The sequence below is a fragment of the Vipera ursinii genome (assembly GCF_947247035.1).
Source record: "Vipera ursinii genome assembly, chromosome: 5".
NCBI classification, from domain to species: domain Eukaryota; kingdom Metazoa; phylum Chordata; class Lepidosauria; order Squamata; family Viperidae; genus Vipera; species Vipera ursinii.
Genome location: NC_139518.1, coordinates 95458251 through 95484343, shown reverse-complemented (window position 1 = coordinate 95484343; position 26093 = coordinate 95458251). Strand labels below are relative to the sequence as shown.

Genomic DNA, 26093 nt, shown 5'->3' with positions numbered 1-26093 from the left:
ATAAAACTTTGCATTTCTAGAGCAACAGTAGAATCAACTTCATTTACTGTGAAGGTCTAATGTAGATGATTTTATTACGAAATAAAACTTTGCATTTCTAGAGCAACAGTAGAATCAACTTCATTTACTGTCAAGGTCTAATGTAGATGATTTGAATGTTGAACAGCTTTGGGTCAACATCATCATACAGACGCAGCGAAGAATGTGATTTATATGAAATAGATTATTGTGCATTATCATTTCCTGTCACTTTGTTTTAACAATGCAACCAATGGAAAAAAGTTTCTCTTAGATGAGCCTCAGCAAAACAAAACTAAGAAATGGAATGCAGTAAGAATAGGACTCCTTCCAGCATACATCATTTTAATAATATTCATTTTAGGTATTAACTAACGTATTGATCAGTTTTGTTGTAGGCCGCCCAGAGTCACATGCTTTGCGGGATACAGAGATGTAGCTTTGTGAGCTATATAAATTTGACCAATAAATACGTATATCCAGAAACAATACCTACCGTGTAAGTTTTGAGCCTAGAAAAAAACTTAGGTTGACTTTCTTTAAATCAGATATGTGCAAGGTCAATACCAAACATGACAACCTGAATTTGTACACTAGGCTAGCCTTGTTTGCGATGTCCTAATATCTACAGTTAACTCACACAGCCGCAGAATCTCTTTGCATCAGTATTTCTCTGCAGGTTTTCGGGCTGAATTTTGAGGTTATGAATAGATATTGGGAGGTGTGTGAAAGCCCTAATAAGCAGGCATATACATAGAATGAAGGCTACTGCTAAGCTTGTAAGCCGCCCTGAGTCTTCGGAGAAGGGCGGGATATAAATGGAATTAAAATAAAATAAATAAAATAAAATAAATATTTCTGGCCACGCTGCCTGGCGCTTGCCTGCCACCTAGTGGCCGAGGCCAGGTTTGCAGCTCCGCGTCTGGCCAGCCTAATTCAATGCAGGCATTAATTAATGAAATGCATTTAATTAGCTGCTTTAATTAACGCTCCTTTTTTGTCCTCTCTCATTCGCAGCCCATCAGATGCACCCCTCTCCACCAGGGGATCGGCTGCGAGGAAACCGAATTGCGACCGTGCCTGAGCCGCAGGAGGAATCCCAATGGACTGCGGCTATGCCCGGGGCCGACATGGCAGACGGCTCTTCGGCTGCCCGCTTCCAACATGGCCGACCCCTCCCTCTCGCCTTCCCTCCCTCCCTCCCAACGAGCGGAAGTCTCCCCAAAAACTTCCGCCCGGCGACGGCCATTTGGCGAGCGCCCTCGGAAGCGGCGTCCTTTTGCCTTCACTCAAGATGGCCGCGGAGGCGTCGCCGACCCTGAGCTGCAGGGTCCACGTGAGCCGGAAGAGCCAATGGCGGCGCGGGAAGGCCGGACGGCCTTCCTCCTGGCGAAGGCGGGCCTTCCGGGAAGGCCGTGCGTCACCGGGAGAAAGGAGAGCGGCGTGAGGTGAGTCGGCCGCGGCCAGGCCGGCGCTTCTCCGGCCTTTGGGGAAGCCGGAGGGGGGCCTCCGGGGCGCCGCGTGTCTTCTTCGCCCCGCGGGCCAATGGTGGGGGGTGGAGAGAGACAGAGGCGGGCCTACCTCGCAGGGCTGTTGTGCGGGGGTTCCCCAATGGGAGGGAGGGGGTCTAAATTCCCCAAGGACCCCAGAGGTTTCAATGCTGGAGGAGGGCACCACGAGCGGGGGAACGAGGAAAACCTTCCTTCGCCCACCCAGAAGCCTTGTTTCTTCAGACTGGCCTACCTGGCGGGGTTGTTGTGGAGCGGCAAGCCCAATATTGCGGGAAAGCCAGCAATGAGGAGCCATTACTAGGAGTTGTGGGTTGTGGGGGGGAGGGAAATATGGTGGTTGCTGCCCCGGGGCTGCTCAGTGTTTTGGGGGAGGGGGGTCCCCTTTTGGGGAGGGGGAGGGGGTTGCCCTCCTTCCTCAGTTTCCCTATGTTAAGCCTCCCCCTCAGTGGAAGTTGTGGGTTGGGGATATGGTGGTTGCTGCCCCCCCCCTCCAAAAAAAACACTGGGTGGTTGGGGGGGGTCCTGCCTCAGTTTCCCCATCTGAAGCCCAGGCACTTAATGGCGCGGGCTTAAGACGGGGAAACTGAGGCAGGACCCCACACCCACCCACCCAAAGTTTTTTTGGGGGGGGAGGGGGCAGCAACCACCGTGTCCCCAACCCACAATCCCTGTCAAGGGAGGGAAGAGAGGAGGGCTTAAGGCTTAACATAGGGAAACTGAGGCAGGAGGGCAAACCCTCCCCCACCAAAAGAACCCCCACCCACCCCACCACTGAGCAGCCCCGGGGGCACCGACCACATTATTATTATTATTATTATTATTATTATTATTATTATTATTATTATTATTATTATTATTATTATTTGAATTTCTATACCGCCTTTCTCCCGAAGGACTCAGGGCGGTGTACACCGTATGCCCTCCCCTGCTCTGAAAAAGAACAGGGTGGGCACCGGGGTTGGGATAGATGACCTCTTGAGAGTCTGCGCCAGGCTGTTTCGCCAGTTGGGGGGGTGGTTTCCCAAAGCAATCCCTGCAGTTTAGGGCCTTTTTCCATTCACCCATCCACCCACCTACCCCCACCCCTCTTCAGCACATGGCTGACCTTGGCTCTTAATTGAAAAAGGCTCAGATCTGGTTAACTGGATGGATGGGAGGCCACCAGAAGATCTTCTGGATGTAGAAGACTTCCAGAAATTAAGAAGCGAGCTTGATTTTTTGGGGGGGCGGTGGGGAGAGACGCTTTATGTTCTAACCAAGACTTTTTTATATAAAAAATAAAATCATTTTCTGTACAGTTAAACTCAGCTGTTTGCTTTGGAATAGCCTCCCAACTTAAAACAACTTTGGGCTCTCGCAGCTCATAAAACAGCATAAATTAACGTGACACTGTATACGGCCAAAACACACAAGAGGACAGTCATTTAATAAATAATAATAATAAATAATAATCTGTGCAATACTGTCAGACTGATGTAAAAGCAATTTATTTTTTTCCCCTGAATTAGGGACTGCTTAATTATTTGTATTTCACTATGGAAATACTATTTCTCCACAGTTACATAACCGGAGAAGTCTTAACATTTACCCACATTGTGGTGCTTTTATTACGGTTTTAACCCTAATTTAATGTTTTGTCTGTCTATTGTACCGGGTGCTTTATTTAAACTTACATTTCTGTTTTGAGCTATTGAGATAAATATAAAAAGCAGGCTTTGTTAGAGCAATAGTCTTCCCCATAATGATGTGTATGGACATGAGAGTTGGATACTAAGAATGACTGATTGTAGAAGAATTGATGCCTTTGAACTGCGGTGCTGCCATAAATTATTGTGTATACCGTGGACAGCCTGAGAAACTTAACAGAGGTGTTAAATCGCATAAAACCAGACACATCGCTAGAAGCTAAAATCATGACTACGTCTGATTTCTTTTGGCCAGGCTGTGCATGCAAATTCATTGGAGAGAGCAGTGAAGCTAGGAATAGTTAGTGGAATAAGAAGGAACGAGCAAAGAATAATGTTGGCTTGATAACATCAAATCTGATACAAAGGTGAACATCCAACAATTGAAAGAAATTGTGCTGGAGACACTTGCCTATAAAGTCACCAAGAGTCGGACACGACTGAATAGTTAAAACATCAGGGATTTCATGACTTGAGATAACGCTAAATAAATAAATAACCAGGCAGCAATACAGCAATTTGTTATTTATTAAAAAAAATTGGATGATTCTATTTAAAAACTCTTATGGAAAGTTAACCATCAGAACCGCAACACTTTGACCTTCCTTCATGAGTTGCTTTGTCTGTTGCAATAATTGTCATTTTAAAGTTAAAGGCTAGGCTCATGCCTGCACACTCACAGATGGCATTACTCTTTGTGACATCATCCAGCTTTGACTTAGCATTTACTGGTTTGCTGTTAAGGACAGACACTACGAACTACACCATGCTGTGAAATATTTAGTCTCTTGCCTTCCTGTATTGGCAGCTGCGGCTTTTTGCTTTAAAAACTTAAAAAAAAAGAAGAATCAGGAGTCAACTCTTGAGACAAAAAGGCTCCGATGATCTAGCTCTTGGGCATCTCGCTTTTAAAAAAAAAAATGCATCCATAACGTAAGCCTCATACATGCCTGCTCAGATGTAAGTTACATAAAACTAAAGCTTGAAAAGAGTGTGTTGTTCTGGGTTTGCCTACCAGCCAGTGTACCAGATTTAAAACCAAATTATTATTGAATAAAAACAGTGCTAGAGGATTTTAATAATAATAATAAACTTGGAAGGGATCTTGGAGGTCATATAATCCAGCCCCCTGCTCAGGCAGGTAACCCTATACCATTTCAGACAAGTGGCTGGCCAGTCTCTTCTTAAAAACTTCCAGTGTTGGAGCATTCATTTCAACTGGCCCTGGTTCAGGAATTATTTCCTCTATCTCTGTCTGGCAGAAGTATTCCTTTTATCTTAGGTACTCCGCAGCTCTGTGTAATGTTATCTGTAAGGGGCATTCATGTTTCTGTTCTTTCTGTTAAAAAGTTGTAATTCTAACAACGTTGCAGGCATTGGGGCATCTATAAATGGTGGTTGACTTTCTCAGCTTAATGTGAAATGCATGTTCTGCTAATATCCTACCAGCTGGGTGTTATTTAAAACTATATTGGGGACCGATTTATTCCTTCTCAATGAGAGAATCCTAAGCCCCTTATATACAGTACCCAATTATATGTCTCATATTCTAAGAACCAATTTGATGGCATCTTTTGTGCGTCCGTAGGCAGTCTTGAAAAGCTCATTAGGATTGGACCTGATTTATAATTGGATGGGAGTCGAGCAGGAATTCCTTGGACAAGAAGCTGCAAAACAATATTACAGGGGAAATTTTATCTCCTGGGCATGAGGTCTTCAAGTTTTCCAGTATAGTCCTGGTTCTTTTATATCAGTGGTGTCCAACCTTGGCCACTGACTTGTGGACTTCTAGAATTGTGGACTTCAACTCCCAGAATTCTCCAGCCATGTAAGACAAGGATGCCCAACTTTGGGCACCTTAAGTCTTGTGGACTTCTAGAACTGTGGACTTCAACTCCCAGAATTCTCCAGCCATGTAAGACAAGGATGCCCAACTTTGGGCACCTTAAGTCTTGTGGACTTCTAGAAATGTGGACTTCAACTCCCAGAATTCTCCAGCCATGTAAAATAAGAATGCCCAACTTTGGGCACCTTAAGTCTTGTGGACTTCTAGAACTGTGGACTTCCAACTCCCAGAATTCTCCAGCCATGTAAAACAAGGATGTCCAACTTTGGGCACCTAAAGTCTTGTGGACTCCTAGAACTGCGGACTTCAACTCCCAGAATTCTGCAGCCATGTAAGACAAGGATGCCCAAGACAGGGATGCTTTGGGCACCTTAAGGCTTGTGGACTTCAACTCCCAGAATTCCACGCCTGGGAGTTGAAGTCCGCCAGTCTTGAAGCGCCAAGGTTGGACACACCCCTGTTTTACACCAACACGCTCTCTACTGCAGAGCTCTGATTCCCTGCAGTCGGAATTGTGTTTTTGTGCAATTTTGCTTTGCTCGGTTTTTTCCTGCTTTCCTGGCACTGGTTGGGTAACCGCCTCCTTTCCCATTGTTGCAGGCAGCTTTTGTCGTCGTCGACTCATTTCCTGCAGCCATGCTGGTAGCAAAGGTGGCGTGCCTTCGGGCTCTCTCCGGCCACAGCCTGCGCTCTGCCGTTGCTCAGATTTCGCCCGCCGTCAGAAATTCCTCCCTGAAGACCAAGCAGTGGCTCACGCAGCCTTACCAGGTACGTCTCTCCGGAATCATTTCATTTCATTTCATTTATTAAATTTGTATACCGCCCTTCTCCCGAAGGACTCAGGGCGGTGAACAGGGCACATATAAATAGAAAATACAAAAATTAAAAGAGAAGTAAATAATCGCCCAGATAAAACAGTAACAATATAAAAACCCATTAAAAACCCTAACATCCCCCATCAGGCCAGGCCAGCTTGTTCGAATAAATGGGTCTTCAGACCGTGTCGGAAGGAGCGAAGGTCAGGTGCCATCCGGAGCTCGACCGGCAGCTGGTTCCATAAAGCCGGAGCGCCCACAGAGAAGGCCCTCCCCCTGGGGGCCACCAGCCGACATTCTCTGACCGGAGGCACCCTGAGGAGGCCCTCTCTGTGGGAACGCACAGGGCGGAGGGAAGTTGACGCCGGCAGCAGGTGGTCCCCGAGGTACTCCGGACCCATGCCATGTAAGGACTTAAAGACCATTACCAGAACCTTGAATCTCACCCGGAAGACAACTGGTAACCAATGCAGCTCGCGGAGCAAAGGTGTAACATGGGAGTACCGGGAAACTCCCAAGACAACTCTTGCGGCCGCATTCTGTACCAGTTGGAGCCTCCGAGTGGTCTTCAAGGGAAGCCCCATGTAAAGTAGTCCAACCGAGAGGTCATGAGCGCATGAGTGACCGTACACAGGGCATCCCGGTCCAGATAGGGCCGCACCAGGCGAACCTGGGCAAAAGCCATTTGTCTTTAATTATTGTCTTTTTCTTTCGGGCGTGGGTCCTCAGTGCCCGCACCTTGTGGAACCGGGCTGAGCTCGAAACAGCTAAGCAGGCTCGGCCTGGGAGAGAATCTGGAAGAGAGAGATCACCAGAAACCCTGCGCTGGAAGCTGAAAATCAAAGGGAAAAGCAAAAAAAAAGAAAAAAGAGGCTGGGAGGTGTTATCGGTGACCTAACTTCCATTCTGTGGTCAGGACATGTCCATGTAAACATTGGGAGGGGAATTTGACCCAAGGCAGCCTTTGCTTTTTTTTTTTTTTTTTTATTGAAAAGTTTTACAGTACAATTTTCCTTTAAAAAACCCCCATCCCCCTCCACCCTCCCCTCCCTACCTCCCCCCTCCCTCTTGCCTCCCCCCTTACCTCCCCCCTTCCCCCCTCCCTCTTCCCTCCCCTACCTCCCCCCCACCCCCCTCCCCCCCCGGACTTCCCAGAGCTAAATACAAGGTATATATATATAAAAGCAATCATAAGCAACCATATACTAACAACCATAAATTCTAAAATCCATCACTCTCTAACTTATATAAGAACAAACAAAACTTAACATTATTAAATATATATAAAAAAGAAAATAAGAAAAGAAAAGAAAAAACACGAAAGAAGACTTATTCGAATGCTAGATAAAACTTCTTAACCCTATACTTATTCTGGATAAACTCAATCCACTTTCTCCATTCCATAATATAACGTTCTTGCGAATGATCTTTCAAATAAGCCGATATCTTCGCCATCTCTGCCAGGTCGGAAACCTTTAAAGTCCATTCTTCTATGGTCGGCAGGTCCTCTTTCTTCCAATATTGTCCTATCAAAAGTCTTGCTGCCGTAACTAAATTCAGCATCAACTTAGAGTCCACCACTGTAGCATCAACAATTATTCCCAACAAAAAAAATTGCGGACAAAACTTTATCCTCCTTTTAAAAATCTTCTGTATATTCCACCAGATTTTAATCCAAAAGGCCTTAACCTTTTTACATGTCCACCATATGTGAAAATATGTTGCATCTTCAACCCCGCACCTCCAACACTTAGGCTGATAATTCGGGTACATACTTGCAAGCTTTTTAGGATCTAAATGCCATCTATAAAACATCTTATAAAAATTTTCTCTTAAATTTTGAGCTTGAGTAAATTTCACATTCCTCACCCAAATCTTCTCCCACATGTCCATTGTAATAACTTCCTGGATATTTTGGGCCCATTTTATCATACAGTCCTTAACAAGCTCTGTTTCTGAATCAATCTCTATCAATGCAAGATATATCCGTTTAATGTGTGCAGGTCCCTGATTTCTAATTTGCTTTATCAAATTTTCATCAATCGTTGCAAATCCAATTTTCTGGTCTTCTTTCCACCTGGCCCGTAACTGAGTATATTGAAACCATGTTTGAACAACCTTCTCTTCTCGCAAGAAGCTATATGATTTCAAGCACCAAACATTCCTTTCCAAACTTAAAATTTCCTTGTAAGTAGTCTCATCATGTTTGAAACCAGCATGTATATTTTCTATTGCGTGCTTTGGAATTGCCCACAATGGTATCTTACAACTTAGCTTATGTCTATACTTCTTCCAAACTCTCAGCAATGCCTGTCTTAAAATATGCGTCCTAAACACAGTACCTACCTTCTTATCATACAACAAATATGCATGCCAGCCAAACAACAAATCATGGCCCTCAAGATTTAATAACCTCGATTGCGTCAAATTGATCCAATCACTTATTCCTACTAATGCAGCAGCTTCATAATATAATTTAAGATTAGGCAATTTAAGGCCACCTCTCTCACGAATATCCTGCATAATCTTAAGTTTAACTCGTGGCTTTGCTTTTTATATTTATTTATTCGGTTCATTAATCGCCCCTTGATACGAGCAGCTACTTTTGCAGGTAGTCCTCGACTTAACAGCAGTTCATCTAGTGACCAGAGTTACGGCGACACTGAAAAAAAAAGCGACGTACGACCATTTTTCAACACAGCCGTAGCGGCATTTCCATCGCCGCGTGATCAAAAAATCCAGACGCTCGGCGAATGACTCCTATTTAAGACAGTCGCAGTGTCGCCGGGGAGGGTCACGTGAGCCCCCTTTTGCGACCTTCGGACAAACAAAGTCAATGGGGAAGACAAATTCACTCAACTACTGTGTTCCTAACATAAACAACGGCAGTCTTTGACGTTACTGTGGCCAGAGAAATCATAAAATCGGGCAAAATTGTCTTAACAAATGTCTCACTTCGCCGCACAAATTTGGGGCTCAATTGTGATCGTCAGGCAAGGAGTACCTGTATTTGCATGATTTGGGGACCTTTGGTGATAATAGTAAAGTTGGAAGGGACCTTGGAGGTCATCTAGTCCAACCCCCTGCTCAGGCAGGAAACCCTATACCATTTCTGACAAATGGCTGTCCAGTCTCTTCTTGAAAACTTCCAGCGTTGGAGCATTCACCGCTTCTGGAGGCAGGTTGTTCCACTGGTTAATTGTTCTCACTGTCAGGAAGTTTCTCCTTAGTTCTAGGTTGCTTCTCTCCTTGATTAGTTCCCCTCTGTTGCTTCTTGTCCTGCCTTCAGCTGCTTTGGAGAAGAGCTTGACTCCCTCTTCTTTGTGGCAGCCCCTGAGATCTGATCTGAGATTTTGTTTTTTGTTTTTTATTTCATTTTATGTCTGCGGAAATTTCTCAATCCTCCGGGCCAGTTTAAAAGGTAGGCCAGGCTTCTCATTCATAACTGGAAGCCTAACAGGATTAATTGGCCAGCGTGGACTTGAGCTCACAGGAAAACATCTCTTGTGAACTGCAGCAGAAAGAGAGTGGGGGAGGGGGCAGCTAATTTTGGGGGGATTGGGTTTAATAAAAAAACTAGCTTTTTTTGCAATTTCAAGAGATTCTTCTCTGCTCACGTGCTCCCTCTTTGATACTTTAAACATAACCACTATCATCCCAGTTAAACGCCGCAGGGGACCATAGTAGTTTTCAAAGGGAAAGCCTTTGACAGCTAAAAACATAAAAGCCAGCCAACACACACAAACACCAGTCAGCATCCCGAAACCCACATACAACGGGCACTATAAATATCACAGAACAGCACACTGCAAGAGGTAAAGGTAAAGGTTCCCCCGCACATGCGTGCTAGTCGTTTCCGACTCTAGGGGCCGGTGTTCATCTTCATTTCAAAGCCGAAGAGCCAGCGCTTGTCCGAGGACGTCTCCGTGGTCATGTGGCCGGCATGACTAGACGCCAAAGGCGCATGGAACGCTGTTACCTTCCCACCGTAGTGGTCCCTATTTTTCTACTTGCATTTTTACGTGCTTTCGAACTGCTAGGTTGGCAGAAGCTGGGACGAGTAACAGGCGCTCACTCTGTTACGCGGCACTCGGGATTCGACCTGCCAAACAGCTGACCTTCTGATCGACAAGCTCAGCATCCTAACCCACTGAGCCACCGCGTCCCTTTTTACACTGCAAGAGGGAAGCCCCCTAAAGAAGATGGGCTCCAGGACGAATCCGAAAGCTCGGAAGGCTAAACCCTCTGGTCCCAGGAACCGGCCCAGATTGGATTCCACAACTTTATCCTGGGAGACACACATTCACCTTCATTTGGAAAGCCTTCCTGCCTCTCCCGGTTTGAGAAAGAGGAGGGCTTGAAACGCTAAATCGAGGTTCGCACAGGCTCACGTAGGAGCCGCGATGGATCCAGCCAAGATCCTGTGAAATCCGGCTAGCAACGTTGGGGGGAGGGGGTTTGGGGGCTGGCTAACCAGGTCCTTCCTCTCGTTCACCGCACGTCGATGGAGATGTGTCGGGACGCAGAATTCTGCTTTGCCCTTGAGCTGCTCTCCAATTGGCATGGAAACCATTTCCTGGGGTGGCACCAGGTGGATGTACGCACAGGACTGACCCTGCAGCTTTTTTACCTTTCTGGTTGTGACGGGAAAAGTGCGACTCTGGTTGCCCCGATTGTCTGGATAACGTGGCCCCTACGCAATCATTGCAGAGACTTCGCGCTTACCTTGTCAGCTCCTCAGAAGGGATTGTATGGTGTTTGCAGGGGCTGAAAACGGCACTAGATTTAACTTCCCTGATCAACCAGGTTACGAAGCCGCTCAGCTGGTTTCAAAGTTTAGTATTTATTCCTCCAGAATCTCTCCATTTGTGTGTGTGTGTGTGTGCGTGCGTGCCACCAAATGAGATTTCTCGTGCGTGCCAGTCAGAATCTCTCTCTCTAAAAGGATCCTTAATCTGATTAGCGTTCATTCCAGAGGCTGGGAGGTGCGGCAGTCATCTGTGTCTCCTTCACATCTCTAGAATTCACCTTTCCTGGGTTTTTTTTTATTTTTTTGTTGTTGTTGTTTTGTTTTTTTAAATCATAGGGATATGCCTCCAGGGTTCGGACAGGAATACGCCAAAGAAAAACCGGTCAAGAGGTGAAAGAAGCAGCTTTTGAACCATCAATGGAAACAGCCTTTAAAAGTAGGTGTCCATATATATCTGTGGGGATATTAACTCTGGGTAGGCATAAGTCAGTAGTGATCAATTGTTTTTTTTCACCCTAGTCCAGGGCTTTTCAACCTTTTCACCCATTGTACCACTTTTAGGATACGGCAACATCCGAGTACCACCAGTCGCCTAGCAAGGTGTCAAAAACTTGATGACCCCCCAAAAAAGGAAAAAAGTGATGAAGTACAGGTAGTCCTCGACTTACAACACTTTGCTTAGTGACTGTTCCAAGTTACAATGGCACTGAAAAAAGTGCCCCCCCCCCAAGCCACAGCCGAGCAAGACACCTGCCTGCCCCGCCCGGCAGCGGTCTTCCTCCTGTCCGAGGTTTTCATTGTTGTGAGCATTTCTGTTGAGGATTGGCAGCGGGGGTGGGGTGAGGGGGTAATTGGATTTTATTCTCCTCCCCCCGCTCTCCTGGGTGGTTGCAGCAGGTTTTGGTCACTTCACATGACCCTGGGACACTGTGACCGTCATAAATATGAATCAGTTGCCAAGCATCTGAACGCAAATCACAAGACCCTGGAGATGCTGCAACGTTCCAGTTGATCGGCGCTTCTTCTGGGCTCAGCAAAAGCGCCAGGATCAGCGCCGAGCTCCAGTTGGAGCCTGGCGCTGATCCTGGCGCTTCCGCTGAGCCCTGACAGCCCTGCAGCTCCAGCCGTCTGTGCGGTGCTGCCACCGGTTCAGCTCATTCCCCTCCCCTGCTACCACTTTTCTAGGATGGTTGCGTACCACCTGCCAGGTGCCACTGTACCACGGGTGGTACCCGTACCACTGGTTGAAAAGCCCTGCCCTAGTTGATCTAAGTTCTGATTTAAAAAAACGTGCGCTTGTGCATGCAAAGCACGCCATCTGACTGCAGTTTAAACACTAGGCTTGGGCAGAATTCAGAGCTGAACTAAGCAAAGGCAACTTTGATTCTGGCACGGGCACCTCTCTTTTCCTTCTTAAGAGGAGCACTCAGTTCTTTAATGAGGTGTGCCAAACAGGAAAATGTGTTTTGCTTCAAGCAAAGCAATCCCCCCCTCGCTTTTGAAACACCTCGATTAGAACAAAACCCGAAGCACCCTGAAATCCAAAACCAACCTCTTCCGATGCAAGGATTTCTTTCAGGCTTGGGCCACTTGGGCATTCAAATTGTAGTGCCCCTAGCAACAGATTTGAGATACGGACACCTCCCGTTTTTACTTTTGGAGAAAATGAAATTAAAACGGGTACCTTTTTTCCCTACAGTTTGTAATATTTTATTAGATTATAGAATAAAATAGGACGCGGTGGCTCAGTGGGTTAGGACGCTGAGCTTGTCGATCAGAAGGTCGGCAGTTTGGCGGGTCGAATCCCGAGTGCCGCGTAGCAGAGTGAGCGCCTGTTACGCGTCCCAGCTTCTGCCAACCTAGCAGTTCGAAAGTACGTAAAAAATGCAAGTAGAAAAACAGGGACCACTCCGGTGGGAAGGTAACAGCGTTCCGTGCACCTTTGGCGTCTCGTCATGCCGGCCACATGACCACGGAGACGTCCTCGGACAAGCGCTGGCTCTTCGGCTTTGAAACGGAGATGAGCACCGGCCCCTAGAGTTGGAAACGACTAGCACGCATGTGCGGGGGAACCTTTACCTTTACCTTAGAATAGAATACAAAAACTAAAAAGCAAATAGTAGGAGACAGTGGGGAGGAAAAAGGGTGAGATAGTGAGGGGGAGAAGGGAAAAAGAACAGACTTCCTCTGTTACAGTAGAAGGAAGCCTTAACACTGAACCTCAACTTTTTACTTTTCCATAATATTATAAACTAGCCATTTCTATAACAACAAATGAATCTAATCAGTAAAACCCCAAATCCTCCCCTTTTTTCGTCGTCAAGTTTTTGACACTTTGCTAAACATTGGTTGCACTCAAATATTGTCCTGTCCTAAAAGTGGTACAGTGTGAAAGAGGTTGAAAAGCCCTCTACTACAAAACACTCCAGGAAACCAATTGACTCCCTAATTTCTCATTCACCTGCATCTTAAGTGAACGTAATTGTATCAGATTCGCTTATTATCTGAGTTACTAACAACTGCAGTGCTTGACTTGACAACTGTGGAGAGAAAGCTCATAAGATGAGGCCAAACAGTTCATGACTGCCTTGCTTAGCAATGGAAATTCCGGCCTCCGCTGTGGTCAGAATCAGGATAGAGCTGGAGGGGGCCTTGGAGGTCTTCTAGTCCAGCCCCTCGCTCAAGCAGAAAGACCCTATACTATTTCAGATAAATGCTTGTCCAATCTGTTCTTAAAAACCTCCAGGGATGGAGTGCCCACGATTTCTGGAGGCAACTTCTGTTCCACTGGTTGACTGTCCTCACTGATAGGAAGTTTCTCCTTCAATTCCAGGTCGCTTCTCTCCTTGGTCAGTTTCCATCCATTGCTCCTCGTCCTGCCTTGAAGAATAATTTGACCCGCTCCCTCTTTTTTTTTATTGAAAAGTTTTACAGTACATTTTTTAAAAGACAAAACCCCTCCCAACCCCCTCCCCTCTCCCCAAACCTCCCCAACTCTTCCCTCCCCTCCCCCCTTCCCGACTTCCCAGAGCTAAATACAGGGTATAAAAATACAAACAAACATAATCTACAATATGCAAGCGACAATAAAATATTAAATTCTATCGCACTTTAACTCTTAATAAAATAACTACAAGCAATTTATATATCACATAAATCCAATACTTATTCAAATGCTAGGTGAAACTTTTTAGTCCCATATTTATTCTGGATGTAATCAATCCATCTTCGCCACTCCACAATATACCTCTGTTGCGACTGATCTTTCCAATACGCTGAGATCTTTGCCATTTCCGCCAAATTGGAAACTTTTTAAAGTCCATTCTTCTATAGTCGGCAGTTCTTCCTTCTTCCAATATTGCGCTACTAAAAGTCTCCTTAATTCCAGGTCGCTTCTCTCCTTGGTCAGTTTCCATCCATTGTTCCTCGTCCTGCCTTGAAGAATAATTTGACCCCCTCCCTCTTTGTGGCAGCCCCTCAAACACTGGAACACGGCTATTGTGTCACCCTTGTTTCTTTTCTTTACACTAGCCCAGGGGTCGGCAACCTCGGCTCTTTTATGACTCGTGGACTTCAACTCCCAGAATTCCTGAGCCAGCATAGCTGGCTCAGGAATTCTGGGAGTTGAAGTCCACGAGTCATAAAAGAGCCGAGGTTGCCGACCCCTGCACTAGCCAAACTCATCTTCTGCAGCCGTTCTTCATATGTTTTAGTCTCCAGGCTCAGCTGCTCTTTTCTGAAATTTTTTCCAAAGTCTCAGCTACGATACATGCTTTGGAGAGGAAATTGACCCCCGCTCTTTTGGGGGGCAGCCTCTCAAATACTGGAATACGGCTATCATGTCCCCCCCCCAGTCCTCCTTTTCAGTAAGTCAAGGATTACCGGTAAAGTGGGCCCTCAGCGGAAACCTTTAAGGAATTGTCTTGGTGCAAAATCCTTCCTTAAGGAGAGATACTATTTCAAGTTAATTGCCGTTTTCTCTTTTTCCTCAGTTCACCAGACAGGACGATGGATCGTGGCTGGGGGTGCTGCCGTCGGTCTCGGAGCCCTCTGTTATTATGGGCTGGGGATGTCCAATGAAATCGGGGCGCTGGAAAAAGCCGTGTAAGCAGTTCATTTCTTTAATAGGAACCGTTTAATGGAGCGCCTGGCCTTCTGCAACCTCAGGAGAGATGGATCTGTTTAGTGACCGAATAGCTATATCCTGGCTAGAAGTCCACAAGGGAGAAAACATGGCATATTCATCTCCCAATTAAAGTAATTACAGTAAAAATCAATGTATGGATAGTTCTGAGCACATGCCGGAGAAATGTAGTGGATTTGCGATTCGAAATCCAGCAGTGATATATTTTTCAAGATTCACTTAAATTACTTTGGGGGGGTGGGAGTTGGGAAACACCTCACAAAGCTGTGTATTGATGTAATCATTATTATTATTTTTATTTTAATCCCATTTATATCCCGCCCTTCTCCAAAGACTCAGGGCGGCTTACAATCTAAAGCACAAATCAATGTGCTTAGCAGTAGCCTTCATTCTATGTATATGCCTGCTTATTAGGGCTTTCACACACACCCCCAAGCGGCATTATTACAAAGTCAGCTTAATTGCCCCCAACAATCTGGGTCCTCATTTTACCTACCTCGGAAGGATGGAAGGCTGAGTGAACCTTGAGCCTGGTGGGACTCGAACCTGCACTAAATGCAGGCAGCTGGTGTTACTTAAGGAGGCATTAGCCCACTGCTCCACCAAGGCTTATGCCAAGAACTGAGTTTGCTGAGTGGAAAAGCTTTTTTTGGGGGGGGGGGAGAAATAAATCTTGATAAAAGAGTTTAGCATGTTGGCTTGTTTGAAGCTTTCTTTTTCGTTTTGATTTAGCAGATAATGAAAGAAAGTGCCAAAGGTGCTTTTCAAAAGGCAACTGGACTGTCTTGTTTTTCCTTGAAGACATTTCACTTCTCACCCAAGAAGTTTCTGAAGGAATTGAAGAAGCTCCGTGGAGGAGAAGCGACACGTATTCAAGGGGGGGGGGGAACCAGGAAAGTCCAGTTGCCTTTTGAAAAAGTACCTTTGGGACAGCCGTGACCTGGAGGATTGAGAATCTCCGTAGACGGATGAACGGAAGATTTTTAATGACTATATTCTTATTCCAAATGGACTCCCCTTGACGTTTGTGACATCATCCTGTAAATGACTAGATTTACTTAAGAAAGAACGAAACCCCCCCCCCAAAAAAAAATAACTGCAGAAGAAGATAGGTGTTAAATCTTGTTCCTCTTACTGTAACGATAAAAGTTTGCCGATGAGAATATTCCAAATATTTATTTATTTATTTATTTATTTATTTATTTATTTATTTATTTATTTATTTATTGCAAAATTTACGGCACCTTTAAGCTTGAATGCCCAAAGGTGCTTTATTCACGAGGCAACCAGACTTTCTTGTTTTTCTTTTGAAGACGTTTCGCTTCTCATCCAAGAAGCTTCTTCAGCTCTGACTGGATGTTGGAGAATGGAAAGATTTATACTCCTTGCAGACAGTTGGTCATTTGCAATTCTTTTAGAGAGTCGTTGAGGCCACTTGGAGGCTTATTTGTGTCCTCAGGGTCACCCGAGTGATGCAAATGGGCGCGGAGCCTTCTTGGAACTGCTGAAAGGACCGTGTTGTGGACTGGAGACAGATGTTGTCGTATCCCCCTCCCCCCCCCATTCTGTTGAGAGAGGGCTGTTCAGTTTTGACCTAGATGGCCTCTTTGACTTTTCTTTCCAACCAGCGGTCCTCTCTGTCCAAAACGTGGACTTTGCTCTTTTCGAAAGAGCGGCCGTTGTCTTTCAAACGCAGACGGGCGGATGAATCTTGTCCTGGTGGGTTTGTTTTCCTATGTTGTGCCATGTGTGTTTATGAAGTGATTGTTTCGATTCCCCAACGTACAGATCTGCACGTGGCTCACTGCATGGCGCCACATATACCCCGTCGCTTAGTTTGTGTCTGGGCGTTTTTATCCTTGGGGTGTCCTCCCTGGACATTTAGCTTGAACTGAGTGGTTTTTCATCCACTCGGAAGACCGTTCAGAGTGGAGAGCTGGTCCTTAACCCCAAAGTGAGATTCCACCGGGGCTGTGCGATTCCTTTAAAAAGAGGCATTTCGGGATGCTCGAGCCCATATACAGAACGCCTCTGTTTGCATGGGGACGAACCTACGTTGCTTGCAAGGCTCAAGTGGTTATTTTTGGACCTTTGCTGGTGGCCGGGGAGGGAAGAATGGCTGTGTATTTACCAGACCTTCAGGCACAGCCCAGGACAATTTTGGTGGGCCCGAAGAAAGATGCAGCTGCTTTAATGATTAAAAATGAAATAGCATTCCAGGGCGCTCTGTGCTGAAGGGTTTGCATAGCCCTAACCCTATTTCTCCCCCCCCCCCACCGTTTCCTCGGACAATTTTGAGTTCCAGCACGTGACTGGAGAGTCCTCAACTTACGACAGTTTGTCCAGTGGCCGTTGGAAGCTACAGCGGTGCTGAAAAAAGTGACTTGTGACCCTTTCCCACGCTTCAACCCCTGCAGCAGCCCCAGGGTCACGTGATCAACATGTGGACGCTCGGCGAGCGGTTCACATTTTATCGACGGTCGTGGTGCCCCAGGGTCACGTGGTTCCCCCTTTCGCGACCTTTTCGCAAGTAAAGGCAAGGGGGAAAGGTCAGGTTCACCCAACAACCGCCTTGTGAGCAACTGCAGTGCTTCACAACTGTGGCGAGGAAGGTCGTCCAGTGGGGCAAAATGGGCTTAGCAAATCTCTCGTTTGGCAACAGAAACGTTGGGCTCAGCTGTGCTCGTAAGTTTAGGACGACCTGTATGATAAGACCAATATGTAATCAGAGAAAAGAGAGGGCCCGGTTCATGTCGAGGAATGCTTACCTTCTGTGTGTTTTCTTTGGTTTATCCAGGATTTGGCCCCAGTACGTCAAGGACAGGATTCGTTCCACTTACATGTACTTCGCCGGGAGCGTGGGCTTGACCGCCTTGTCTGCAGTGGCGGTCAGCAGATCTCCTGCCATGATGGGGCTGATGATGAAGGGCTCCTGGCTGGTAAGCCTTCTCTCCCTGGCCTCAACCGATCCTGTGTAGGTATAGACCAGGCAGGGGTAGGCGACCTTGCCTCTTTTAGGACTGGTGGACTTCAACTCCCAGAATTCCTGAGCCAGCCATGCTCAGGGGAAAGGGAGAGGTTTCCAAGCTGAGCCATGCCGGCTGAGGAATTCTGGGAGTTGGAAGTCCACGAGTCGTAAAAAAGCCAAGGTGGCCTACCCCTGGTATAGTTTGATCACTTGTTTAGTGATGCCTCCGGCAAGGATGATATTTGGGAAATGGATCAGAAATGCCAGGCCTTTTTTTTTAATGCCCTTGTGCCCCATTTGACGATCCAGCTGTGTCCACAAGAGGGCACGGTAGTTATTTTTAACTATCGTAGTTTGTTTAATATCCACACATGCTTTTCTTCAACAAAGAGAGCAACCAGCTCTGGGACTCTGTCCTTTAACTCCAAGTCAGTAACATTTTCCAAACGTGTCACCCCATTTAGTTTCAGAAGAGGGTTTATATCCCTAGAAGCAGCAGATTTTTATTTATTTTTATTTTAATTCCATTTATATCCCGCCCTTCTCCGAAGACTCAGGGCGGCTTACAAACTTAGCAGATGCTGTAAACTCCAAAATTCAGGAGTAACCAGTCTTCTTCTGATAAAAGTAACATGATGAGTCTGCATTAAATATGTGTACTTATAGATCTCTGCCTCAAATTATCTGTATGTCTGGGAGACACAAGGGACCTTGGAGGTCTTCTAGTCCAGCCCCCTGATCAAGCATTTCAGACAAATGGCTGTCCAGTCTCTTCTTAAAAACTTCCAGTGTTGGAGCATTCACAGCTTCTGGAGGCCAGTTGTTCCACTGGTTAATTGTCCTCCCTGTCAGGAAGTTTCTCCTTAGTTCTAGGTTGCTTCTCTCCTTGATGAGTTTCCATCCATTGCTTCCTTGTCTTGCCAGAACAGGTGGGAAATTAATTGGGATCACCTTTTTCCCACCGAGGTCATATTCATCTGGGGAAACACCCCCAGAAGCACAGTACGAAGGCAAGCGTGGCTTGCAAAGCACTTGTCCAAATGAAATAAATTAATAGCTAGTGTTTTGTTTGCAGGCAATTGGCGCCACCTTCGCAGTGATGATTGGGGCCGGCATGTTGGTTCGATCCATAGATTACGAGCAGAGCCCAATCCCCAAACATGTGGCATGGATGCTGCACGCAGGTATTGGTCTTTCTGGATATTTTTTAAAAAAAAACTCTGTTGGCACCTAATGCAATACATATTGGAAAAATTCCCTGCCAAATGCCGTCCTGTATTTTGCATTTTGCTTTTTTTTTCCCCCTGTGATCGTTCTTCAGCTCAAACCCGGCTTGTTGAGTTAGCAGCCTTGGAAGCCAAGAAATGGGCGGGTGGCACGGGCTGGAGCAGCGGTACCCCATCCTGTTCAAGGGGATGTATACCCATCGCCCGAACCTCATTTTGAGAAGAGCTGCTGGGCTGTACAGTTTTGGCGCCTTGCATTAGAAGTATTTCTGCAGACTCTCCAAATGTTGGGTTTAGACCTACAGTGACATTCCCAATGCCACGCGAGATATTCTATTTATTGTATTTTTTTAATAAAATATTTTATTGATTTTTCCAGTTTTACACATAAGTATTTAGAAGGCAACGTGGCAATTAGGTTAAACAATAATTCAATAATACAATCTTTGGTAGGTACCTCAGATTAGATCATCAAATATTTCTCTGTTTCTCTTAACGTTTGCTATTTCATATTTAAGCTAACAGATTTCTGATTGTATCGAAACTTAATATAATCTTCATTATCGCCATTATACTTTTTTTTTTGCTTATACATATCTTAATAAATCTCAATAAACCATCAATATCCTGTTGTTCAATTTTACCTAGTTTTAATTTTTAATTACATGTTTCCATTTTCAATATCCGTAGTATTTAACTTTCAGGGAACCCAAATTTCCTTTATCTCATTTCATGAAAATTACAATATCTAAAATACACCTAAGCTACTTAACTGTATTCTTACTCTGTTCCATAAACATTTTCTACTTCGCACCTTATATTCATTTTTCTTTCTTTTTTTTCAAAAAGATGTCTCAGGTTGGGTGAAAAATTGCCGGACCTCTGTGACATGCAGGGTCAGGGTGCAGGGCCCGTTTAGTTCAGTGCTTAAAAATTCACGATCAACAATAAACAAGGGGATCAACAAAGCTGCAACGGTTTTTTTTTCTTTCTTCCTGCCCAATTTACACCAGCCTCTCTTTCTCCGCCTAGGCGTGATGGGTGCAGTGGTGGCTCCTCTGACTCTGCTCGGCGGCCCCCTCCTCATCCGAGCCGCTTGGTACACCGCAGGGATCGTGGGGGGGCTGTCTGCCGTGGCCATGTGCGCCCCAAGTGAGAAGTTTCTGAACATGGGAGCCCCCCTCGGCCTGGGCTTGGGACTTGTCCTCGTTTCTTCTGTGGGTAAGTTGACTGGCTCTCGCAAGAGAGGGCCAAAAGTTCCCAATTGGCTTTGCTCGATGGATCGAAATGTGGTCAGTCGGTTCTGAGAACATAGAAAGTCCTAGTCCTTGACTTGACCCCAATAGGGACCAGAGCCTCCATTCCTAAGCAAGGCAGTCATTAAGTGAGTCAGATCTTGACCATTTTTTCTCATGGATATTAAGTAAATCACAATTGTTCAGTGAATCCTGCAGTTGTTCCATGATGCCGGCTTTTCTCATCGACTTTTTAATAGGATAACGTCTTCACCAAAATACTTTTAAAATGCTGATAAGTTTATATAACCTCCACATATTCTCAAATCATATCCCTGTGCTTAACGTGGCTAACATAATATATATTTTAATATATTAATCAAGTCTTGTGTTTAAAAATTATGGGATCTTCCACTGGGAAGATTCCTACTTAGCTAGAGTAGAGGTATAGTATAGTAATAGTAATAGTATAGTATAGTATAGTATAGTATAGTACAGTACAGTACAGTACAGTATATGTTGTAATTCGGCGTCAGCCTGTGATACTGGCAGCTGAGTGATGATTCTGAAGAGGAGGAGGAGGGGTTTGGAGAGCCTTTAGTGTCGGAGGCTCTGATGCACTGCAGGACTCTCAGACTGGCCCCTCCCGTCATGTTCCTCATCAGACTCAGCCGTGTGAGCACAAGGTATTGGACAAACATGATTCACAGCTGGATCTATTCAGGGACGCTAGGAGCAGTAGGCAATCCAGCAGAGCAGAACAGAAAGGCAATGAGGCAACTCAGTGAGAGGAGGAGAAGGCAATGAGAAGCCACGCCTTGGGATTGCTGATAAAAAGGGAAGGTGTGGGAGGTACTGGTTGCTGAAGGCAACCTTTTGAAGATCTTCTGCTAGAGTCCTGGTCTGTTATTCCTGTTTAACTCTTGTTTGAACTTTTGATTTCTTTGTAAATAAATTTGGTTGGGTTTTTCCAGCCTGTTGACTATAAAAGGGGTTGTTCCTGACATTCAAACAGGGCTGGTCATAGGCTGGAACAGTATAGTGTAGTGTAGCGTAGCGTAGTGTAGTGTAGTGTAATATAGTATAGTATAGTATAGTATAGTATAGTATAGTATAGTATAGTATAGTATAGTATAGTATAATTGGGAATGGAATGGAATAGAATTAGAATAAAATAGGGAATGGAGTGGAATGGAGATAAGGAGAATGAGAATTCAAAACAAAACAAAAACTCTGCTTGTCAGAAACCAGCCTTGGAAGGTTAAGGTTAGGATCATACAACCCCAGGATGTTGCAACCATGAAAAAAACATGCTGGTCGCCAAGAGTCTGATTTTTTTTTATCTCGCTGCAGTTGGGTATGCTGCAACCGTTGTACATGCGAGGACACTTATTTCAGTGCAGTTGTAACTTTGAACGGATGCTAAGCAAATGCTTGTAAGTTGAGGACTATAAATTCCAGCAGTTAGCTAAGTGGGTAGCTTACCACATTAAGAGATGTTTGAAAATCAATTCGCCACTCTGACATTACATTGTGGCTTTTTTTTTCCTCTGAAACCTCTGCATACCTCTGGGACTTTAAAGTTCAAAATTACAATGATAACGCAAGTAGCCCCCGACTTACAATAGTCCATTTAGCCACCGTTGAAAGTTGCAACGGCACTGAAAAAAGTGAATTGTGACCATTGTTTTCACACTAACGACCATTGCTGGATCCCCGGGGGTCACACGATCGACATTGAAATGCTTGGCAACAGGCATGTACTTATGACTGCTTCAGTGCCCCATCCTCATGTGATCCTCTTTGGCGGCCCCCTGACAAGCAAAGTTCATTGGGGAAGCCAGTTCACTTAACAACTGCAGGGATTCATTTAACCTGGCGAGAAAGGTCTTAAAATGGGTCAAAGTTCGGTTAACAAATGTCTCGCTTGGCAGCAGAAACATTGGGCTCGATTGTGGTCGTAAGCCGAGGACCATCTGTAATTAGCTTCTCGAGGTCAGCCGGGGATCCTGCTAAACTGACTTGCATGGGATAATTCCTATCATTTTGTGGCAAGTGGATGGAAAAACTTATATATATTTCCCCTTGGACGTATCTTTCAGGATCGATGTTCCTGCCTCCGACTTCCATCTTGGGCGCTGGCATGTATTCTATTGCAATTTATGGGGGATTGGTACTTTTTAGCTTCTTCCTGCTTCACGACACCCAGCAAGTTATCAAGCGTGCAGAGAGTCAACCGTACCTGGTGGTCGGGATGCGGAAATATGATCCCATCAACGCGTAAGTGTTGCTTCTTGCTGGATGTAGCACAAACCGAGCCTCAGTTGGGTGTTACCCAGAGCCTGAGGAGAGATCCATGGCTGGCAAGTTGTTGAAAATAATAATCATAATCATAATCGTTCTCATTAAAAACACAGCCCTGGGCCATCAAAAACCTTGCCAACCCCTATCTTGGCTTTGCCGTTGAAAGCAGGAAATTTGAAATGTCTTTTTGTGGGCATACGATCAGGTGTACAGAATAACGAGAGTTGGAAGGGACCTTGGAGGTCTGCTAGTCCAACCCTCTTGCTCAAGTAGGAGATATTACCATCTCAGGCAAATGGCTGTCCTGTCTCTTCTTGAAAACCTCCAGTCGTGGAGTACTTCTGGAGGCAACTTCTGTTCCACTGATTAATTGTTCTTCTCACTGTCAGGAAATTTCTCCTTAGCTCCAGGTTGCTTCTCCTTTCATTTCCACCCACTACCGTATTTTCTGGCGTATAAGATGACTTTTTAACCCATGAAAATCTTCTCAAAAGTCAGGGGTCGTCTTATACGCCGGGTGCTGAAACTTTAGGGACAGGGCTGGCTGGAAAACCTGGAGCGGATCTCCCATTTGGTCTGCGCAGGGAAAGCGGGACCAATTGGAGAAGAAGCTGCAGTCTGTGATTTTTTACAGGCTGGGGTCTGGGCGTCTTTCCTTCTAAAGTTGAAGAGCAGCTGCAGTCTATCCCAACATGAAAGGCAGGTGGGGAATGCAGCAGCCCGAGCAACTGCTTAGCTCTAAGGACACATTGGACTCAGGAACTGGGCGGGCTGGCTGGAAAACCTGGAGCGGATCTCCCATTTGGTCTGCGCAGGGAAAGCTTTAGAGTGAATTAGGAAAAGTTTAATTCACTTGCACTGTTTTATGTTTACATGTTTGATGACAAACAGCCTTATGTTTATAAGTGACAGTTTTCCTACTAAGTACCTGCATGTCATAAGCATTTGAATTAAAATTACCATATTAAAATCAAATTGATGTTTTTTAATTTTTATTTGGTGTGCGTTGGAAGAGGGGTAGTCTTATATGGCGAGTATAGCCCAAACCCTATAATTTAACAGGAAATGTAGGGTGTCGTCTTATACGCCCAGTCGTCTTATACACCGGAAAATACGGTATTTCTTGTCTTGCCTTCTGGTGCTGAACTGAAATTCCTTTGCATTTCAGCCTGATTAAAAAGTCCTGTGGAAAAAATACTCTTTAAGGAGGATTGCACAAACCATGTTACTCTGAACTGTTTTCACTGTGACAAAGACATCCCATTTCAGATGTAAACCTGTCATTATCTCTGCAAATGGGGCGTTACAGGTTTTTCCGTATCCTAGCATTTCTACACAGGAGACAATTTTTTTTTCAAAGTTTTGAGAGGCTTCTTACTTTGCAATAGCCTGAGGTGAACCTCCTGCCATCATATTAATGATTGTTATTAATGCATGAGTGATTGCTTATTAATTTATTAGTAGTTGCATATTAACGATTGTTCAAAAGTCAGCCTGTTATTACTTAAAATTTAAATTCAGTTCAAACCCAGCAGATTCTGTCTTTTAAATCCAAAGCTCAGTGTGGACTGTTAAACGAGGGGTTTTCTGCAATGTTTCTCAACCTTGGCAATTTGAAGATGTGTTCGTGCCAGCTGAGGAATTCTGGGAGTTGAAGTCCACATATCTTCAAGTTCAGAATACTGAAACCATAGCCTGTGTCATTTGTATTTTATCTGTCTTAGCTGTTTAGCTATTTATTCAGTTAATACGTTGCCCATCTCACTAATGTCTGAGTAGTTTTACAACTTTTTTTTAAAAAAATGTATAGATTAGGTTGTTGGTTTTTTTCAACTTTGGCAAACTTAAGATGCGTGGATTTCAACTTCCAGGATTCCACAATCAGCAATCAACACTGGTATAGATCAGTCATTTTCGGGTAGGTTTTTCAGAGCTGAAAGAAAACGTACGGGCACGTCAGCCAGTAAAAATAACATTGAGGAGTAGTTGACTTTATTGAGGAGTAGTTGACTTTATTTGCAAAAGAACAGCTTTCGTTGAAAGAATACAGAATAGTTCAACAGTGCGACATTCTTCGACGTAACAAGTCAACTACATGTTTTATGGCTGAACTCTCCAAGAAATCTCCTTGTGTCCTCTTTTCCAGGTGTATGGGCATTTATATGGACACCCTCAATATCTTCATCAGAGTGGCTACCATGCTTGCTGGCGGTGGCGGCAGGAAGAAGTAGATGCAGCTGCGCTGACAGGTCACCAGTCAGTTTCTCTTCTTAGTGCAAACTAGAATAAAATGTTTCTTGCGCCCAAGCAGCTTTCACATAGACGTTTGATATTCTAAGTATTTAAGTCTTGAAATTCTTCTTGGTCAGCATGTCTTAGGTCTTGGGTTTCCAGTTGGCAATTTGTCAAAGCATCCAGTGGAAACCAGTTTGCACATGCCACTCAAATCACTTTACTTGGATTGGAGAGGTTTTTTGAAATGGAAAAGAAGTTCATGTCAATAAATCTATATTTATAGCAGTTGCTAAGTTCTCTTCTCCTTTCAAAAGGTGTCTCCCTGCCACTCTGTGGTCTGGCGTCGTAGGCCCGGAGGTCCGTTGATGCTCTTTAGCAACAATTGAATTCAGCTACAGGCTCAGGAACTATAAAATCATTTCAGTGGAAAATCAGGAAGCTACCCACGCATATTTGCTACCTGAAATTGGCTTATTTTGGAACAGACCTCATGGTGGAAATTTGATGTAGAGATTTAATTTAATTTAATAATTTAATTTGTATACCGCCCTTCTCCCGAAGGACTCAGGGCGGTGAACAGGGCAATACATAATAAAAAACAGAATACAAAAATTAAAAAGTGATTAAACCATTATGCCCGTAATGATGAACAGTGGAGAATAGCAAAAAATTCTTTCCTGGGGTTACGGTTCTGCCCCAAAGTCAGGAGGGGACCTCAATCAACTACAGCCATGTTTTTTTCTCAAAATCCTCTGCCAAATACTAGCCTCCAACTGGCCCTTCCTTTTGATAACTGGATAGGGATTTCTCAAAAGAATATTAAGCGGGACTCTATATGTCATTCCAGAATTATGGGCTGGGAGAACCAGTTGCACATAAACCTATAAAAGAGAAAATACATTCAAAATGATGTGAAGCTCCCATCATTCTGTAATAGTCTCATTTCGTTCACAGATACAGCAATTCTGCAATGTATAGTGTCAATCTATGTTATCGGGTCTTAATAAATGAAGTCCTCGCACAACATTTTGTAAGTCTTATTGTCTTTGGCACACTAGAGCACAGCTTCTTGGAGATCCATTGGGGAGAGCCACACAACTTCCTAAATTGCCCAACGGCACGGGCACCTTAGTACATACCAGAAAATATTGCTCCATTCATATTGTAATTAAGTTATAGATGTAATGCTACTAAATAGACCATATTGAAATCTAGGTCCATGGTGGTGAGAACCTCTCTGTGGGCACGTGCGCCGTTGCCCCAGTCGTAGGCCCTCAACTGGGTTTTATAAAACCTTTTCGCTTTAGGCCTCCACCACCGTGTGCAAAAAAAAAAAGTTCAATCAATCAACTTCTC

General features: G+C 44.8%; 1 protein-coding gene across 3 annotated transcripts; it reads left to right on the top strand.

Annotated features, from left to right (window-relative positions):
* Positions 1-1425: 1425 nt before the first annotated feature.
* GHITM (growth hormone inducible transmembrane protein) lies at positions 1426-25763 on the top strand. Of its 3 annotated transcripts, XM_083364602.1 has the most exons (10): positions 1426-1466; positions 5661-5828; positions 10962-11061; positions 14618-14729; positions 17567-17708; positions 18813-18921; positions 19996-20184; positions 22301-22478; positions 24649-24751; positions 25052-25763. In XM_083364602.1, exons 2-9 carry the CDS (start codon positions 5697-5699, stop codon positions 24731-24733), a joined length of 1047 nt encoding a protein of 348 aa, XP_083220728.1. In that variant the 5' UTR covers positions 1426-1466; positions 5661-5696; the 3' UTR covers positions 24734-24751; positions 25052-25763. The 3 variants fall into 3 exon arrangements, with proteins under 3 accessions (XP_083220728.1, XP_083220726.1, XP_083220727.1); XM_083364600.1 differs by having other exon boundaries at positions 24649-25763; XM_083364601.1 differs by lacking the exon at positions 1426-1466 and adding an exon at positions 4796-5391 and having other exon boundaries at positions 24649-25763.
* Positions 25764-26093: the final 330 nt, after the last annotated feature.

Coding starts and splice junctions, on each gene's coding strand:
- GHITM (XM_083364602.1), top strand. CDS start 5,697: ATGCTGGTAGCAAAGGTGGCGTGCCTTCGGGCTCTCTCCGGCCACAGC. Junction 18,922..19,995: donor GGCATGGATGCTGCACGCAG/GTATTGGTCTTT, acceptor TTCTCCGCCTAG/GCGTGATGGGTGCAGTGGTG. Junction 20,185..22,300: donor TGTCCTCGTTTCTTCTGTGG/GTAAGTTGACTG, acceptor CGTATCTTTCAG/GATCGATGTTCCTGCCTCCG.